At 49.4% G+C, this 16,491-nt stretch overlaps 9 protein-coding genes across 9 annotated transcripts; 5 read left to right on the top strand and 4 right to left on the bottom strand.

Annotated features, from left to right (window-relative positions):
- Window positions 1-989: 989 nt before the first annotated feature.
- K444DRAFT_634139 (kinase-like protein) lies at window positions 990-2,843 on the bottom strand (the record flags this gene model as incomplete). Its single annotated transcript, XM_024883707.1, has 2 exons — window positions 990-1,979; window positions 2,034-2,843. The coding sequence occupies 2 exons, from the start codon at window positions 2,841-2,843 to the stop codon at window positions 990-992; spliced, it is 1,800 nt and encodes a 599-aa protein (XP_024732208.1).
- A 287-nt stretch (window positions 2,844-3,130) lies between these two features.
- Window positions 3,131-5,481, top strand: K444DRAFT_597274 (uncharacterized protein). Its single transcript, XM_024878473.1, has one exon. The coding sequence runs from the start codon at window positions 3,373-3,375 to the stop codon at window positions 5,098-5,100; it is 1,728 nt and encodes a 575-aa protein (XP_024732207.1). The 5' UTR covers window positions 3,131-3,372; the 3' UTR covers window positions 5,101-5,481.
- A 2,173-nt stretch (window positions 5,482-7,654) lies between these two features.
- On the bottom strand, window positions 7,655-9,173 carry K444DRAFT_697221 (uncharacterized protein; the record flags this gene model as incomplete). Its single annotated transcript, XM_024887917.1, has 2 exons — window positions 8,328-9,173; window positions 7,655-8,281 (listed from the first exon to the last, which is right to left on the bottom strand). Coding segments are annotated over exons 1-2 (1,395 nt in total), but the record flags the coding sequence as incomplete, so codon positions are not given.
- Window positions 9,174-9,505: 332 nt separating this feature from the next.
- K444DRAFT_697207 (uncharacterized protein) lies at window positions 9,506-10,745 on the top strand (the record flags this gene model as incomplete). Its single annotated transcript, XM_024887916.1, has 3 exons — window positions 9,506-9,907; window positions 9,958-10,057; window positions 10,103-10,745. The coding sequence occupies 3 exons, from the start codon at window positions 9,506-9,508 to the stop codon at window positions 10,336-10,338; spliced, it is 738 nt and encodes a 245-aa protein (XP_024732205.1). The 3' UTR covers window positions 10,339-10,745.
- On the top strand, window positions 10,388-10,764 carry K444DRAFT_617761 (uncharacterized protein). Its single transcript, XM_024881196.1, has one exon. The coding sequence runs from the start codon at window positions 10,470-10,472 to the stop codon at window positions 10,692-10,694; it is 225 nt and encodes a 74-aa protein (XP_024732204.1). The 5' UTR covers window positions 10,388-10,469; the 3' UTR covers window positions 10,695-10,764.
- K444DRAFT_634135 (uncharacterized protein) lies at window positions 10,691-11,644 on the top strand (the record flags this gene model as incomplete). Its single annotated transcript, XM_024883706.1, has 3 exons — window positions 10,691-10,778; window positions 11,023-11,047; window positions 11,110-11,644. The coding sequence occupies 3 exons, from the start codon at window positions 10,691-10,693 to the stop codon at window positions 11,642-11,644; spliced, it is 648 nt and encodes a 215-aa protein (XP_024732203.1).
- Window positions 11,645-12,210: 566 nt separating this feature from the next.
- On the bottom strand, window positions 12,211-13,212 carry K444DRAFT_667138 (uncharacterized protein; the record flags this gene model as incomplete). Its single annotated transcript, XM_024887261.1, has 2 exons — window positions 12,664-13,212; window positions 12,211-12,570 (listed from the first exon to the last, which is right to left on the bottom strand). Exons 1-2 carry the CDS (start codon window positions 13,147-13,149, stop codon window positions 12,211-12,213), a joined length of 846 nt encoding a protein of 281 aa, XP_024732202.1. The 5' UTR covers window positions 13,150-13,212.
- Window positions 13,213-13,748: 536 nt separating this feature from the next.
- K444DRAFT_697191 (uncharacterized protein) lies at window positions 13,749-14,637 on the bottom strand. The gene has a single exon (XM_024887915.1). The coding sequence runs from the start codon at window positions 14,481-14,483 to the stop codon at window positions 13,851-13,853; it is 633 nt and encodes a 210-aa protein (XP_024732201.1). The 5' UTR covers window positions 14,484-14,637; the 3' UTR covers window positions 13,749-13,850.
- Window positions 14,638-15,476: 839 nt separating this feature from the next.
- Window positions 15,477-15,937, top strand: K444DRAFT_513931 (uncharacterized protein; the record flags this gene model as incomplete). The annotated part of the gene is made up of 2 exons (XM_024873525.1): window positions 15,477-15,730; window positions 15,778-15,937. Coding segments are annotated over 2 exons (414 nt in total), but the record flags the coding sequence as incomplete, so codon positions are not given.
- Window positions 15,938-16,491: the final 554 nt, after the last annotated feature.

The following is a 16,491-nucleotide window of genomic DNA, read 5'->3' as shown; positions in this document are numbered from 1 at the left end:
CTTTGGAGTGTTGGAGTTTGAACAAAACATTGCGCGTTGGTTTTTTGGATACATGATGTCGCAAATGGTGTTCAACATGACGGGAATCGTGATGGGTAGCACAAAACTGCGCGAAGGAGCATTGTTTGCAACCCGAAAAGTAATTGCTCTGTCAATTACAATATTCCGCAGCTTCTGTGAACTTCGAGGCAGTCTCCACCAAGACGGTAATGATGGCCGGGGCTACTGCCAACTAGAACACTTTCTAATACGTTAAGACTCAAATTCAGGGAGCTCGCCTTCCTAATATTCTACCACCATAGTCATCTTAACCGCGTCAGGGTTTTGAACAGCACTTCGTATTTCTTTCAAGGTGCCATAACACGCCTCACGCTTCCACGCCATCCCCAATCTAAAGACACTAACGAATTCTTGATTCAAATTCTTTACCAGTTCTGCGTCGAGCCTTTCAGTCATTTGTCTGTGGACACTCTTCAAGAAGAACCGCGATTCGTTACGGGCGTCTCCTTTGGCGTTTTCAACAATCGAGGCCACAAGTTCTTCGCTTGCATTCGTTTTTAAAACGGTCGAACCGCTGCATCAAATGGTCGATTCGATGCTTCAGGGTAGTGGATTCGATGTTTTGACAGGTGGTGATGCGTCCACGGGTGATGATGGGTGTTCGGGTGGTGTTGGTATTGGAGATGACACATTTTAAGGAGTGAACACGAATTTTTCAGCTAGTATATCCTATTTGTTTATTGATAGTGCACGTCGCAGTTGCGAAATTTCCGGTTTCAGGCAAAAGACGTTCCTCCTCTTGCCTTCTTTCGATGTCAACCTCTCCACTTCTTTTGTGGTGTTTCACCCATGAATCTGATCCATCCCTCACTGTTCCACTATTAGTCGTAGAAGTTAGTACTTCAATACAAGCCAGGTCAGATCGGAAAAGTGACTTGCCTTGAATAAGCCACTGTACTATCTCTCTCGATATTTGCTTTCTATATAATTCAGTCGACAAACGATCCGGGAATTGGTCCCGTGAGAAGAGGCGGCTCTTGCACGGACGTTGATCCCATGGGAACTGGCGGATTTTGCTCCTGCGAGGTTCTGGCGAGAATGTTCGCTTTGGGCGTGCTGGTCCGGCGCTTGACAACGCCATCCCTACTCGCGCGAGTCGGCTGGGGCTGCGCTGCAGCTGGTTGCGCAAGGTTGCCTCCTCGGTTCCGGATGGGTGGTGGCAGGCGGGCAAGAGGTTTGCGTCGTGGATACATGATCAACGGGCGGGCGGTTGCTGTCGCCGGCTGGGGAGCCTTGCCGCGATCACTCCTTGTCCGTGGACGGCTGTTCGGCTCTGCGGCTGGGACATTGGGCTCAATGGGAGGGATTTTCGATTTGGGTGTTGTCAAGCCTTCGCCGTGGAAGAGGAGGACTAGCATCTGCGCAGCCGATGCCCGGCGATCTGGATGCAACCTCGCCATAGGCTCGAGTCTAGATACGGCTGGAATTTTAGCATTGAGTGCGCCCAGAACAACACCATAGTCTGCAGTATCTGGTGGAAACTCTTCCATTCTTGAGCGAACGGCAACAATGCATGCAAAGAGGGACCAGATGTCTAGTTTGGGGCTCTGGCCGGCGTTAACCCCCGAGATGGAGGGCCAGAGCTCGGGAGCCTGGTAGCAGCCGGTGCCACAAAACGTTGTAGCTAGTGAGCGGTGATGGGCAAGTCCGAAGTCGGCCAACTGGAAATGGTAATGACCGTTTAAGAGGGAGTAGAGAACGTTGTCGGGCTTTACGTCCCGGTGGATCAGGTTCTCGCTTGCTAGGTAGTCGAGAGCCCTGAGCATCTGTCCCATCGCCTGGAAGCAGAGTTGTTCATAGTCGATATCGGGCGGCGGTGATTTGGCGAGCGAAGTTAGGGACCCGGAGCGTAGGGGCATTAAGATCTCTGGATAGAGAGTATCAAAAAGTTGGTGACCTAGATATTCAATGATATGTTCCTGGATATATTGTCAGTATTGATAATAAATCGATAGCAATTAGAGGGGACTAACGTGTTTCACTTGCTGCATAAGTCTAATTTCTCTATGTAGGATAGCTCGAGCTGCCTCAACATCGTCCTGGCCGCTAAGATCGACTACTTTGATAGCAAACTTGTAGCCAGAGGTCCGATCGACCGCTTCGTAGACCGTACCATAGGCTCCCCGGCCTATTTTCTCACGAAGATGTTTAATATCCTGGAAAATGGGATCTTTTGTTGTATTTAATCTGGTCATATGCCACGACTGTGCCTCTGAATTGTCGTTCTCCGTTGGTCGGTCGCGCGATCTCACATCCTGCAACAGTTGTTGAGATATTTTGTAGCCTTGAACGGTGAGGGCTTTGAGAGATTCGGCGTTGTTGGTCTTAGAGATGGTCCGCCAGATCAACTTAAAGTTGTAAGATGCAATGGAGATCTTGTAGTTCTGCCCATAGAGGATAACGCCGTCTCCGGTGATGTTCTCTCCGATGTTCTCATCCTTATTCAGATCTTCAAGTGCCGCGAACGTGACCGATGAAATGCGCTTCGATCGGACGGACAGAAGGACGAGGTGTGTTGTAGGATTGATCTCGAAAGCGACGTGAACCGCGGATATGGGGTGTCTGCAGGTGCTTTCGGGAAGAATCAGATCGGCATCTCGTCCGACTCTGGTGATGACATGGCCTCGAGGGCCGGACGGGACATGATAACCAACCTCAAGGCCAGGGCCGTATTTGGAGCTCGAGACGCGGTGTTTGTTATCGGGGTGATGGAGGGAATTCTGGGCGACCTTGTCAGTAGGTACGAGGTGGAAGAGTGTTTTTGGATGGGCTTCCCGAGCCATGGCGAGAGGCAAGTGGCGAGACGGATGAGGACGGCAAGAAGAGGATAAGGTTGTAGTAGGAACGAAGAACAGGTGTCCATCATCAGGATGCTGCAAGACTCCCGACTGAACTGCGCGGGGAAAAGGGCAGCTCGGCACCTTGGTTGATTGGTGAGGGGCTCCCGCAAGAAGGCTTCACTAGCCAAACGCCCAAACCACTCAACCGCCCAGTTATACCCTTGCCGAAACACCAAAAATTTATGGATTTTTCAAAGTGCTTAGAAAATTCTCGAAAATTCTCAGAATATCGAAAATGCCCCAAAAAGTCCGATTCCAACGTTAGTTTTTCGAAATTGTAGTGCTGTCGTGGCCAAATTTAGGTTTGAGCGGTTGAGTGGTGTGGTCGTTTGGCGTCTGGGCGCGAAAGAAAGGTTGCCCACTCCACCAACCTCCCATCCTCGACCTCCCTTCCTCATCCTCCAGCATCTCCATCTCCAACGTTCCTCCCAATTCCGCCCTCCCCATCGCTAGCATCGCCCAAGCCATACCCATGCCTCCATTTTTCGACCGAGTCCAATTTCACGATGCCCTGCAAAACCAAGCCATCCCCGTCCTCGAAGCACTTGTTGCCAACGGCAATCTGCACAACCGTTCGTTCAGACGCTTCGAGCGCGAGGATCCTCCGCCCTACGCATCGTCAACTGAGTCGGAAGAGTTCAGCGATGATGTCCTTGCGCCACCACCACCATGCAGCGAGCTACCAGGAGAGCTGAAAGCCATCATGGAGCAACCGATCAACGACGATGAAATGAAGGATCTTGCATGCGACATGGGATCCATCCTAGACCCTGTCGATTTCTATCACACAGAAGCGAAGAGAGAGGAAAGCCGGGTAGAAGAATACCGCTCGAACAAGATATTTGGAGGAGTTGAGGGCTCTCGGCGATGTGGCGTCCTCGTTCGTCACAATGTCAAGCGCCGCTGGGAAAAACTTGGTATCTGGAATCCTGAGTGGGGGTTTGCCGGGCGCAACGTGCAGCCCAATGACGACGCCTATAGGTGGAAGTGGAGGTGGGACCAACAAGCTGTCGATGATTCCGAGTCTGCTGGCTACGCGGAGCAGCTCGTTGCACGCGCCCTACGCCTACGCCAGAATCTGCGCCGTGGTGAGAAAGCCCCCGTGCTCCCACAGTCTTGCCTCGAACAAGATGCGACTGCTTCCCAAGCCGAGTCATTCATCATCTCTAGGCCTTGGTTCATCTTTCGGATTGAATTAGCCGAAGAAAGGACGAGGTACGATCGCCTCTCTGTCGATGAAAAAAGGCGCTATCCGCACTCGGCCCGGAAGCAAGTCATCAAGTGGTGGAAGGAGCGTGGAGACTGGAAGGAGGAGTTCGATAGGAAGAACAGGGTTACTTCCTGGAAATGGCGGCACGAGTCTCCCTCCCCAGAGCCCGAGGATCTCACATCCATCAATAACATGAAAGACAGTCCGTTGGACACTACGGACATGGACTTCACTCCCTCCGAGATCGATGATCTAGAGACCATTGAGCTTCCGAGTTGCGACCAACCGAAGGGATTCTGGACCATAAGGCGGAAGGACTCAGGCCTGCGGGCCCCTTTTCCTGGACAGCTTCTAGAACCTTTCCAACCGCCCCTCCCGACTCCCGGGTCTCTTCTCTACGTACCCCCAGGATCACTACCCGGGCGTTCTATCTTCGAGAAGACACCATCAGAAAAGGAGCATGACGAAGACTCGCCACAAGAGCTGGAACAGAACCCACCAGAGCCACAACGAGACACTACCAGCCCCCCACCGCAGAAGCCACGGCGTCAGCGCCAGCGCCAACCGCACAGGACGGAAAGTGCCCAGAATCGGGACCAGCCCCCACCACTACCTCGATGCAGTGCCAGGATCGCAGGCATGAAACGCCCCGCCGAGCCACTGCCTTCGCAGGCGACGTCAAACAAGAAACCCAGGGGCAGAGCAGCACCAAAGGCTGCAGCGCCTGCCGCTCAGCCTACCACGCGGGAGACTCGGCGCAGGAAGACAAGGCCCGTCCAAGCGCGTCCACCAAAGATCGAGACGGAGACTCGACACCAGCGAGGACGGGGACGCCCAAGAAAGGAGAATGGGCCAGGCACGCGTTCTGTCGTGGCGAAGAAAAAAGCAGCGAGGACACCCGCTCTAGCTGGGCCCGGGAGAGGAGGGCCGGCGGCAACGGGCACGCCAGCGGGGCCTCGGGGACGGGGGAGACCGAGGAAAAGTGAATGATATGAATGGATGGTACTGTACATTCGGCGCTGGAGACCAAGATGAAGAGCCGGCAGCCCAGCCACCCAAAATAAATTTCCATGCCGCACGTTAATCGAATCTCTGGAAAAGCTCGCCAGGTCCGCCTCCACCGTGCTGAGAGATCAGTCACTCAGCTCGTAGCCGATGGAGGAGAGGGAGGAGGAGGATGGTTGGGAGGCTTTTTCTACCCTGGGATTTGGCACCTCGGCCAAAAGTGGCCTCCTTCTGACCTGTCTAAATTTTGCATACTTGAATTAGCAGATTGAATATAGCCCGCTGTCATTAATCGAATCGAATCTCCTTGCTGTCACCTGCTAAAACAAAAAGTTGTTGCAATTCAATCAAGATATATAAAATGACTACAACTCGATCCGGGAACTTTTACCTCACTCTCGACTAGGCACCCCAACGACTAACATTTCCAGTCCGCAGATAACCATGCTTAACCAATAACACTGGCAACAACTTCGTAGATTTATCATCTGGTAGATTCAACGACATCTGGGTCTCCGTATCAAAGAAGCACGATGCGCCCATCCTGTATCCCTCGAGTGCGGCTCTCGACCCTGTCCCCATTGATCCAATTGCGTTTAGCACGGGATCGGAAAGGCAAATACCGGCTACATTCTAGCGCTCTACAATGGCCAGCTCTCAAAATAAGCGGAAATTGAGGCCTCAATTTCGCTGTTTAACTATATATGCCCTCCGGATCCGATGTTAGCATTTGTGCTGCGGGTGCTGCTGGTTCTGTGGGAAGATCCAAGGGCGCTTCTAATCTGGGCTGAGAAACTGTGAGGACCGCTGAAGAGTCTTCGTTCTGGTGTCCCCGCGCCTTTATTACCTTCTTCTGCCTTTCCTTTTTCCTTATCTGTGGCGAAGTGTCCTTTATGTCACTCCACCCGAATACTTTCGGTTCCATATCTGGTCCATTTGGCCCTCTCGATTTCTTGTCTATGTGGGTCATCTCTGAAGACTCGACTTGGTCTCTGACTTTTGCATTTAATTTCGGAACCCGAAGCTGCGGAACTTCTAATGGAAGGAATGGCACCTTCTGAGATCTGTCGATTTTTCTATCACGAGTTCCTCGAGTTCTTCTGGGCGGGTGCTCCCAAGCAGGCAGTGGACGAATTGGCAACATGTACAGCGTGTGATGTCTGTCGTCTTCCGCTGCCTGATAACAGTCCTTGTCCTGCAATGACTTCAGAAGTCTATTGTGAGGCGTTAAATGATCAGTGGCCCAAAATGCGTTCGTTTTTTTGCGAACTTGATGATGAGGATCCCCAACTGGTACCTTAACAGAAGCCAGATTCTCCCACTCCCATTCCTCGGCTGGCTTCGATGTATCGCAAGAATTGCCAAGCCTTTGCTTGAAGTAAATAACGATTTGTTTGTCGAGAATGAGTGATTTGGTGCAGTTATCACTCTCCTTATCCAGTAGATCAGTGTCACCGTCTTCTTCGCTTTGTATCTGTTGCTTAGCCAATTTACCCTCTTTCTGATCTTTGATTGCTTTTTCCTCAAGCTCTACTCGCTGTTGCTCATGATCATTTTCTGCCCCGGCCAAGTCCCGCTGAAGAACCTGTTCCCTTAGTGTCTCGGCTTCTTGTTGCTCGACGTGTACCGCTTGCGCCTCTAGCTCCCACACTCTAGCTTGAGATTTGCACGGGATTAAGAAGAGAGTATTTTTATTCTCCGGTTGAGTCGCTGTGGCATAACACCGGTCTGCAGCTAAACGGCGCTGGTATCTATTGCAGGTTCTCTTGCCTTTCTGTAGATACTCCCCGACCGCTTGTTCGACGAGTGAGTTCGGGTCACCATCGTCTACATGCAGCTCTTGTATAGACTCGCACGTGTTCATAGACTCCATCATATCCCCTTGCTTAACATTCCCTTCTATAAAGTATATGGTAATAGTATCTGCTCCTTTGACAGCTTGGTTCTGTGTCACAGCTTCATTTTCCGCTAAAGGATTTTATATTAGCAATAGAAACCACGTTTGAAATGGGCGAGTACCTGTGAGTTGGTTAAAAGCCGACTCTGTCTCCATTTTCGTTTCGAGCCTCCGGTTAGCTTCGACTGCATGCCCGCTCATCCCGTGCTGTACAAGCTCGATGGTTTCTCGCATCCGCTCAGACAAATCCGTTCTTTGCCGCACTTGTGTGACCTCTGGCTCTTGCTTTCCGGGACTTTGTGGCCCTGCGTCTGCCATATCCTTGTCCCCACCGACGTGTTGGTTGGGGGCTGATGGGAGAGGAGAATTCGGGCTTTCCGCGGTCACGACTGGTCTGCTCCACCGGGGTGGTTCGAAAAAACTCGTGAACCAGGACTTGAGAACGAAAAATGAAGTGATACCTTCGCCACTTTCAGCTCTATCTTCGCACAGGTCGTGTAGAAACAGATATTTCATATCATCTTTAAAGTTATCCTCGTGTGGGATTCCACACCTTTCCTTGATGATTACTCCTGGGCCAGTTGTGACGAGGAAAGGTACGAATTCCCGAGCACCCCGAATTATAGGAGTTGGACCCGGACTCAGAGCCCTGATCTCAAGAGAGTCAAACCCCAGTATCTCAGCCAGAGCAGCAAGTTGCTGGAGCACGCCTCTATCGGCCTTGGCCCTTGGCGTCGTTTTACGGTTCTTCTTGACAGGATCTTTGGGGAGATACTGGTGTAGACGCATAACAAAAGCGACTAATCCCAGAATACCAAGCTTCTTACAGGTCTCCAAACTCCCCCTTTCAGAATCGAAGGTTGTTTCACTGGTCTGAATCCATTGGCTTCCTTGCTCTTTTATGTACGAATGATCTAAAGCAGAAGACACCGTTTCATCTGGAGAGACTGCAACCAATCGCTTCACGCCGTCAATGCATTTCTCCAAGAATATGATGTCCAGGAAGAACGTGGATAGGGAAGGAATGATGCCTTTGAATACCCAAATGTTATTCCATATGATGACGCGTTCTTGAGGGCTGAAATTTTTGAAAACGACCCCTCCTAGAATCCGGCCTTGAAGATACTCAGCATCCACGGTGGATGCCCCTGGAGCCCTGAGTTCTAAAACCTTCACATCAACCTTATCAACCCTTTGTTGCCACTGTGAAATCCCGCCGAAAAACCCGGCCCATGTTTTTTCAATATTCCCAAGGTAGTTTACTATCCACTAGAATATGAGCAGAGCGAGCGCCTACTTTTGGTGATATACTGACATCGTGACACCTCATTCCCCTCACTTTATGCAACGTAGTGATCTTCATACCGCTATCACAGAGTCCGGTAATTCTCGCTAGAGCGTCGAACGCAGAGGCCAATTGGGAGATCCTGAGCATACCCTTGAGATAATCCACTCTTCTTCCTTTTAAACGAGCCCACCAACGCATTTCGAGGCTGTGACAGGTAGCAGATGAAACCATGCAGTCAACGGCTGTTGGCAGAGAATGGTATCTACGGATCTTCCGATAAATCTCACCGTCACACGGCTTCTCTTCATTGGTATATTCCTCAACGAGGAATGTTCTCAATTCATAGCTGATGTTTGAAAGGTACAGATCCACAATCCACCACTTCTCGCTCGGCGTGAGATACTCCCGCCCGGCTTGGATCCTTTGACATCCGTGGAGGTATTCAAGACCGCCTGGGAACTCAAGCTCCGGGTATCCTCCCTGCGAATTGATAATGGAATAACTGTTTGGCAGAGTGTTCGTCTGCCACCTGCGTTTTTGCTGAGCATCTTCCAAAGCGGCGTCGAGGAGTTGTTGATCAATGGTTACAGGTATGTGATTGCCTATTTTCATTGGTAGACAGCCTTCCCGTTTGAATATATCTTTGAGAGTTTGCACGCGTTTCTCGTCTGGCGTTCTCTTCTCATTCCAACGTAAATACTCGAACCTGACAAGAGCTGAGCCTCTGGAAGTGAGCTGCCGCTCGGAGGCAAGTCTCGAGTCTTCTGCACGAGCCTGAGCCTGTGTCTGCCACATTGTCGGCGTGCGTGACACTATCGATTTCTTGGGGTTTCAACATGTATACACTAGTGCGCGTCTTTAGGTCCTCATGTGCTGCACCATCTTTGGCCGGCACAAACTGGCTCCGGTGCCGGTTTTGGATCCACCACGAGTTATTAAAGACTTAACAGATCTCTAACTCAGCCGTGTTGCCTGCGCAAAATATGCCTCTGTCCAGGAGTATCACGCGGTTTGAACCATCCTTACTAAAGCGGAACCCCGAGCCCGACAATCAGTCGAGCGACGCGACATCCTCCCGCGACAATGATCCCGTGAAGAGGTTGAAAACGAAGGCGAGTCAAGATGGCAACCAACCACATAAGATGCAGCGGGTAGCTTCAGATAGAGGTGGGTATGATGCTCGAATCGGTCCTCTGGAGCCTAGCATGCCACGAGGAGGTGAGTCGTCGGCCGGAACAGGTGAATTGAAGATAAAGGAGGGGTCGCCGTGGGTGAAAGACGGATCGTCATGGGTGGTGGATTCCTGCATACCGAGATGGAAATTGGATCTCAATGATAAAGTTATTATTGCTAGTCGGGGGGACACTAGTTTGGTTGCTGTAAGGAAATTCTCAGGCCCGGACGCGGAGAAAAAGGTTCAAACACTGTGGAGAATTAAGCACGACAAGTTCATTGCATTACTGGGCTGCTTCTGCTCCGAAAATTCATTGTATGCCATTTTCGAGCACGATATCAGTAAGGAAGAGACAATAGTTGTTACTCTTTCTCAATTTGCCTTGTCTGATCCCTATATTGACGAATTCCAACTAGCAAAAATACTTGGGCAGGTGGGTCCGCCTCCCAGATGGCCCGCCCTAATCTAATAAATGGAATCCAGATTTTGGAAGGTCTTGAATACCTCCATTCGAAAGGCCTACAACATGGTTCAATAGAATGTGCAAACATTCTCGTTGGTGACAGGGGATCTATCAAAATAGGTGAGTCATTGCTCCGTTGCAATAACCTCTATTAACACAGAACAGCAGGCCTGGAACACAGCACAAAACTTGGCTTAAATGAGGTCGCTACTAAAGATATTAAGGCAATCTATTATGTAATATGGGAGCTGATGCACAAAAAACCCGCTACTAAAGACATCAGAGATAGGGGGGAACTAGCAGTTCCTAAATCTCCCATGTGGCCTCCTAACTCCACCGCGGCCAAGTTTATATCGGAGATAAAAGATGCACGTTCGATTGAGAAATTACAAGAGGTATAAAAAAAATCGTATCCTTGATATCGACTACTTTCTAATATGTCTAAGCATTCTCTGTTCAAGTGCCAGTGGCAAAATGCCGACATTAGGTGGATAGCGAAGTTGTCTGAGATTACAGTCCACCTAGCGCCCAAATGGCCTATTCAGCTACGGTATCCAGAGCAAATAGCCAGAGAAACCCATTCATGACATTTCATCTCACCGCAAATGGCAAGTTGTCTTGTATCGTCGCCCTATCTCTGCTACTCGTTACTCATATTTTATTCAGTTATTTACAAATACTCATAAATAACTTGAATAACTTGAATAACTTGAATAATTCACGCATCCGGTCCGTAAACAGCGCTCTGAGGCCATGAGGCGGAACGACCGAGAGAGTTTGCCCCTTCAACTAAGAGGGCCTGCTCCCTACGCTTGTCTTCGGGTTTCCGTTTATCGACTGGGTGAGTTATGTAAGCGTAGCTTCCAGGCGGTGACTGGTACAGGACAAGGACGGGAATAGACTCCGCCGTGGTGCTGTGTTCGTGGGGTTTGAAACAGCTTTTGAGGTAAGCGCGCGCATACGCTACTTCGGGCGGTTGGCCGAAGCGCCAACGTTGGAAGGCTTTGAAAATGACCCCGCACTTGAACAGCTCCATCTTACCCATCGATTTTCAACAACCCCAGTACTGTGCTGACCTGTATAAGTATATGAGTTTGGTCACAAAAAATTGTACGTATTCCATCATTCCAATATCATCACCTAAGCAGAGAAATGAACTGATTTAGCCACAGGTCAGCTACCTCCGTCAACAGAGAAAGCAACACAACACGGCTGCCTGTTCTGGAAAGGGTGTTGAAATTGGCCACAATGATGGTGCTCAAAAAAGATTTTTTAGTAGAGTGGGTCATACCTACTGGTTATACCTCGAAAGACTGGGGTGTGGGGTTGCGAGGTGCTCTACCACCTATGTCGAAATTTTATGGTGTGGCGATAGCAAAAGATGCTAAAGTCTGGGTTGGGCGAGCGGTAGTTGGGGTGATCATCGATGAAGGATTTACTCCGCAGTCGAGCTTCGAGAATGTAATGAGCAGCGGTCTGACCGCGATATGGTCCGAAATTGAAAGCGGAGATCCGAAGCTTGAGCAACGAGTATATCAATGGCTTGCCACGAATACGATTGATTCGTTCTTTGGTGATTGGGTGAACGGACAGCCAGAGAATTTTAAGCGTACTCGTCTGTTAAATCGGGACCTATGGGAGGAGTTTGCCATTAAGCTTGGAAGCAGAGAGTTGGAGCGGGATACCAAGGAGGAAGAGGAAATATAAGGGACGAACAAGTTCCGTGTGGCTTCAGATGGCAGATCAGGCGAAATGCAGCATGGTTCATACGTAGCTTCCTGTAGCAAGTTCGAGGACATGGAAAGAATATGGTTCGATCTTAGAAACTGTGTATTTCAGATAAATGCTGATAATGACAAGGAGGTAGCCTGCTTGTCCACGCCTTCTCGTATAAGTTAGGTCTTTTGACAACTGCAGTTCGATCTGAAGAGTTCCAAATTTATTTATCCTGCCGTGCCACCAGGAGTCATATCCGCTGTCACTAAACACAATTATCTCGCGAACGAGATGAAGTACATCTCATCTGAAAACTCTCCACCCCGCGGTCCGCTCAGTGCCCGATGCAGTACCATCTCGAATCTCCACTCCATCACCAGCTGGCGCCGTCCTACTCTTGTATGTGTCCGTACATGCGCACGATGCACATCCGTCTCGTATAGATGTGGCTAGAAGTTCGACTTGCAGGAGTAGGTGCTCCCAGTTCTTGGGACACGTAGGTCCTGGCAGTACCAGGCGCGGCACAGGTCATTTTCCTTCTTATGTAATCGCTCACTTCATCTGGGATGGTTCGTCGTATGTTGCTGGTAGTGGACGTTGAGCAGAGCCCGTAATGTGGGGTCCGATGTTGAAGCGACCATTTGGCGCGATCCTCTCCCTGCCTCCACCCTTCCGACTCGAAACAAGTTCGCATCAGTTGTGATCACTGTTTGAACGGTGCCGGTTTCGGGGGCAATGACCTCCCCGACGATGTGGATCTTTTGAGGAGATAATTGATGAGAGATCCGATTGACAACTTGTAAAACTTGCTCCAAGACTTTGATCTCTTCCACCAACAGAGTCCTCCTGCGATGAAGGCCTTGATTAGAGTTCGAAGAGTCAAGGCGGTCTCGAGGCGCTTCTTTCTGCAGTGCTAGCTACATATCTTGTAATGATGTAGTGTCAGAGGTGGCAGATTCGCAGAACTGAAGGCACTGTTCTGTTGCAGGTTCCTGAAGCTGTGGATCCACGTTTGAGATGGTTGGGCGGTCTGTGGCATCGCTCCCTGTCTTCTCAGTAATGTGTTGACGGCGTAGCTCGAGATTGTAAATCGTGTCTTGGAGCATCTCATTGAACTCTTCGGTTGGTTTCTGAGCTGAGCTGAGGATAGTCGCGATCGTCGACTTGTAAACCGATAGAGTATCGATAAATTCGTCGATATTGCCCTCCTTCTTTGCCAAATGTATCAAGTCCGTGTTCGACTTGTCGCTAAATGTTTCTATAGTACCTTTCAACTCGTAACATATCTTGCTACAGTGGCTAGCAACGCCTTTCAGAGCAGTCATACCCGGGGTTTCACTATCAGCGGCCTCTAGGAAGCATAAAATGACGGCAAGATCCTCGAGAGCATTTTGCAGTCTGCCTAATGTTCTGTCGCGACCCTTATAGCGTTGCAATGTCTCCTTGAGCGCCTTAACCGACGCAATAGCGTCCGACATACTAGTTAAAGGCTCCATTGTGGAAAGAGCCGGAAAGCGTACGGCAGGTATGGGAGGTAGTCTGGCGCAAGAAAAGGACCAAGTTCAAGGTCGAAAGGTGGGGGGATTCGGTAAGCGCCGGCGACAGCACCAGCTGCCACAGAGCGGCTGACTAAGCTGGCGATCAAGCCAGGTGTGGCGCACCAGGCAGTACCAAGTCCCTCCAGCCACTGTTGGCCTTTGTGCCTAAGGCTTTGATAATGAAATTACAGCGTAAATATTACGGGACGTGCGGGGCTCTTTCGCACTAATCCAAAATTGGCAGCCGAGGTACTGATCCGCGTGGCAAACCTTACTTGAATTTGCCCGCCACAGCACCACAAGGCTGATGACTATTTCCTGCATAGTGACAAGGCCTTAGAGCTCAGATAAGACTCCTTTAGAAGTATTAGGGTTAGTATAAGCTCGGTGGTAAAGTTCTAATAGAGAAACATTATTATACTATAAAATGAGACCCTTTGCAAATCAAGTGTAAGGGCGACGATATATATGCGATTTTCTAATTAAAAGGGTTTAAGGTGTCTAGAAGTAGCTACGGAATATAACTTATAAAAAATTATATAAGATATTAAGTTGTGCACAGATTTTAAGATGCTTCAAGTCAAAGTACCTATTATTTTTTTCGGTACACCGGTTTTTTCGGCACGTAAGGATGGACGTTACGTGAGAAACCCGTTATATTAATTCAATCTGTTCTCGTCGTCAATCTTTATTAGTTTCCTCCCCGGCTCTAGTAGCCTGTCCTCGTCCTTCCCCTGCATCCACATCGCCGTAATGGCCATTAGTTCATCGAGGCCCCAGCAGCGGCGGGATGCCTGTTCTTGTAGTCTTTTCGCAGTTTCTGGTTCCGCCTCGTACCAGTTAAAGGCCAGCTTGTTCCACTCGTGCACCCAGTTTGCGAGTAGGGCCTCTGGGGTTGTAAGGCTATTCTTATTATATTCGAATATCCCGACACCAAGGAAACGTAACGCCTGGCAAATTCTGGAGTGAGAATCAAGGGCTGCTCTGTCCGGAGGAGTATTTGGGCCCATGGTTCGGTCGTATACGAATATGATCTGGTATTTGGTCGTCTCCTTGAGACCATCGAATTCGTAGTGCGAAATCTGAATCTCTCTGGCGTTGTCGGCTTTAGGACGGTGGTTAAAGTTGGAGTAGCCTTCTTTAGGATAGACCTTTGAGTTAGAGCGAGGGCCATACATCTCGGTCCTGAAACCTCCTCCATGATTGTCGCCCACGTTCACGACGTTGGTGGTATCACAAATTTTGTTGTCGTAGGCGAAATGGATGATTTTTGTTATAGTTTCCTCAATCATCGCGACGCTTCCACAAATGACCAAACCGTTTGTGGTGGTGGTTAGGTTGTTCCGTACCTTGTAGCTCAACGCCCCTATACTGCCTATAATGCGTTTATTCAACTCTCTTGCGCTTATTTCCTATTAACTCAGACTGCTATAAGGTGATTTGAACCATTTGCATGGTAGAACAATATGTAGGGGTTCCCGAGTTGCGTGGACATTTTTGATACCAGGATGCCGGATTTCGAGGGATTTTTTTGGCTACCGCCGCTTTTTGCCGCATCCATTTTTAGTCCCAGCTCCCCTCCATTCCATTATACCTTCATATATTCGTCTACCAGGCGCTCTGAATATTTTTGGATACAATCACTTGCAAAATCGGCTTCGCTCCCTGTCTATTTTTGGCGTTGATACCGTAGTTCCCCGTAAGCAGTGTATTTTGTACTACCTGGGTACCTACGTTAAAGGTTGCGGAATGCCACTGCGTCTTGTGCACCTATCAAGACTTGGCGCCATTGTGGGAAGCAACTCCGTGCGCTAGGTGTCAGCGCCAAAATTGGATGAGGTGGTCTGTTTGGCGTCAGGATATTAAAACCCGCACCTTTTGGCAACCTCCAAAAATGGCTCTTTCAACTTACTGACATGGCAAAGAGCCATGTACCGGATAGTACCCAGTCGCTTTTTGCCCATTCGTCTAGGGATAAAAGAACCTTCCTGCTCTCCTTAGGTTGCGGAAGACCAGGTCTCGTCGCCATGTCAGGTTCTCCCGCCCATTCGACTTATTCTCAAATATCCCCTCTTTCACTTCAAGATCCCCCTGATCTTCACTTTGTTGAGAACAACAAAAGTCCGCGTCGAAGTAGATCATCTCCATCGCTCTGTAGTCGGAAGTGTCCCGCCATTCTTCACCAAGAACGTCCGGGCCCCAATTCTCAAGACTCGGAGCCTCAACCTGTATTGGCGAACGATTTGATACGAGTGAAAATTGAGGTATCCAAAATAGTATACGCAAATATGCTTGCCGGTCTGTTCGCTTGGCTCCTCCTTGTTAGCTTTATCGTACTTCCCGCCACATTCGCATCAATCCGTAACTCTCGTGCGCTTGATGGCATCGGCAAGGCTGGGAAGGCTGTAATTAGCGCGACCCAGAATATCCCAGTATTGTGGGTAGCAGGTTCATGCTGTGTTTGTGGAGCTTCTGGTTTATTATGGCTCTGGTGGGGGCAAAATCAGAATTATATTTGGCTAGGAGATCGAATTTTCTTGTAAGTATCTTCTCAGTCCCACAGTTATACGATGTTTACAAGGGTAGACCTGGTCTGATAAATTCTACCATTGGCTTGATCACAACTTTGGTTAATGTGTATACGACCCAACGCGGTACCTGGTCCATAATATCTGTCGTGACCGCTGCTGCTACGGCAACTACTACACTGGTTACTCTGATAATGTACCTGCTTTATGCAGCCTGGACTGAGCCATATTGGAAGGAACACTGCGCACTGAATGGAGGACAGGTTACCCGGTAGGTTGTTGGAGGACCATTTACATCATATGCAGTAATTTACTTTGTTGAAGCATATTGAAGATTTTTGTTGTCCAGCTAATTCCCAACTAAGTTCATATAATACTGCATCTTGATCAATTCTATCACAGCTCGAAAATGAATTCCTGGCTCCTTGCCCCATCCACTTTGCGCTTTCATATACTGCACTCCCCAACATTGGGCAGAAACAAGTTGTGAGCACTTTGTGAATTCCAGCACTCATTTTGCTACAACATTCAACAACTCAAGTCTCGCACGTCCCTCCTGGTAACGAGATTCGCAATATCAACCTCCTGCTGGGAAATGTTCTCGTGATATTTCCGAATTGAAGCAATCCGGCCTTTTTGTTTCTCCCATCGCTGAACCCCCCCCCCCAACGAAATCCGTCTCTGCCCAACACCGACCTTCGTACAGATCTCTCTCCAGCCCCTTTTCCCATGGGCACCGCTTTCTGAAATCACCTCAATCCCAGCAACTGAA

This window comes from Hyaloscypha bicolor (assembly GCF_002865645.1).
Source record: "Hyaloscypha bicolor E unplaced genomic scaffold K444scaffold_126, whole genome shotgun sequence".
NCBI lineage: Eukaryota > Fungi > Ascomycota > Leotiomycetes > Helotiales > Hyaloscyphaceae > Hyaloscypha > Hyaloscypha bicolor.
The sequence above is the reverse complement of the archived record's forward strand: the minus strand, read 5'-3'. Positions and strand labels throughout refer to the sequence as shown.

What these genes read in the sequence shown, in the direction of transcription:
- K444DRAFT_597274 (XM_024878473.1), top strand. Translation starts at nt 3,373, where the DNA reads ATGCCTCCATTTTTCGACCGAGTCCAATTTCACGATGCCCTGCAAAAC.
- K444DRAFT_697191 (XM_024887915.1), bottom strand. Translation starts at nt 14,483, where the DNA reads ATGATTGAGGAAACTATAACAAAAATCATCCATTTCGCCTACGACAAC.
- K444DRAFT_617761 (XM_024881196.1), top strand. Translation starts at nt 10,470, where the DNA reads ATGGCCTATTCAGCTACGGTATCCAGAGCAAATAGCCAGAGAAACCCA.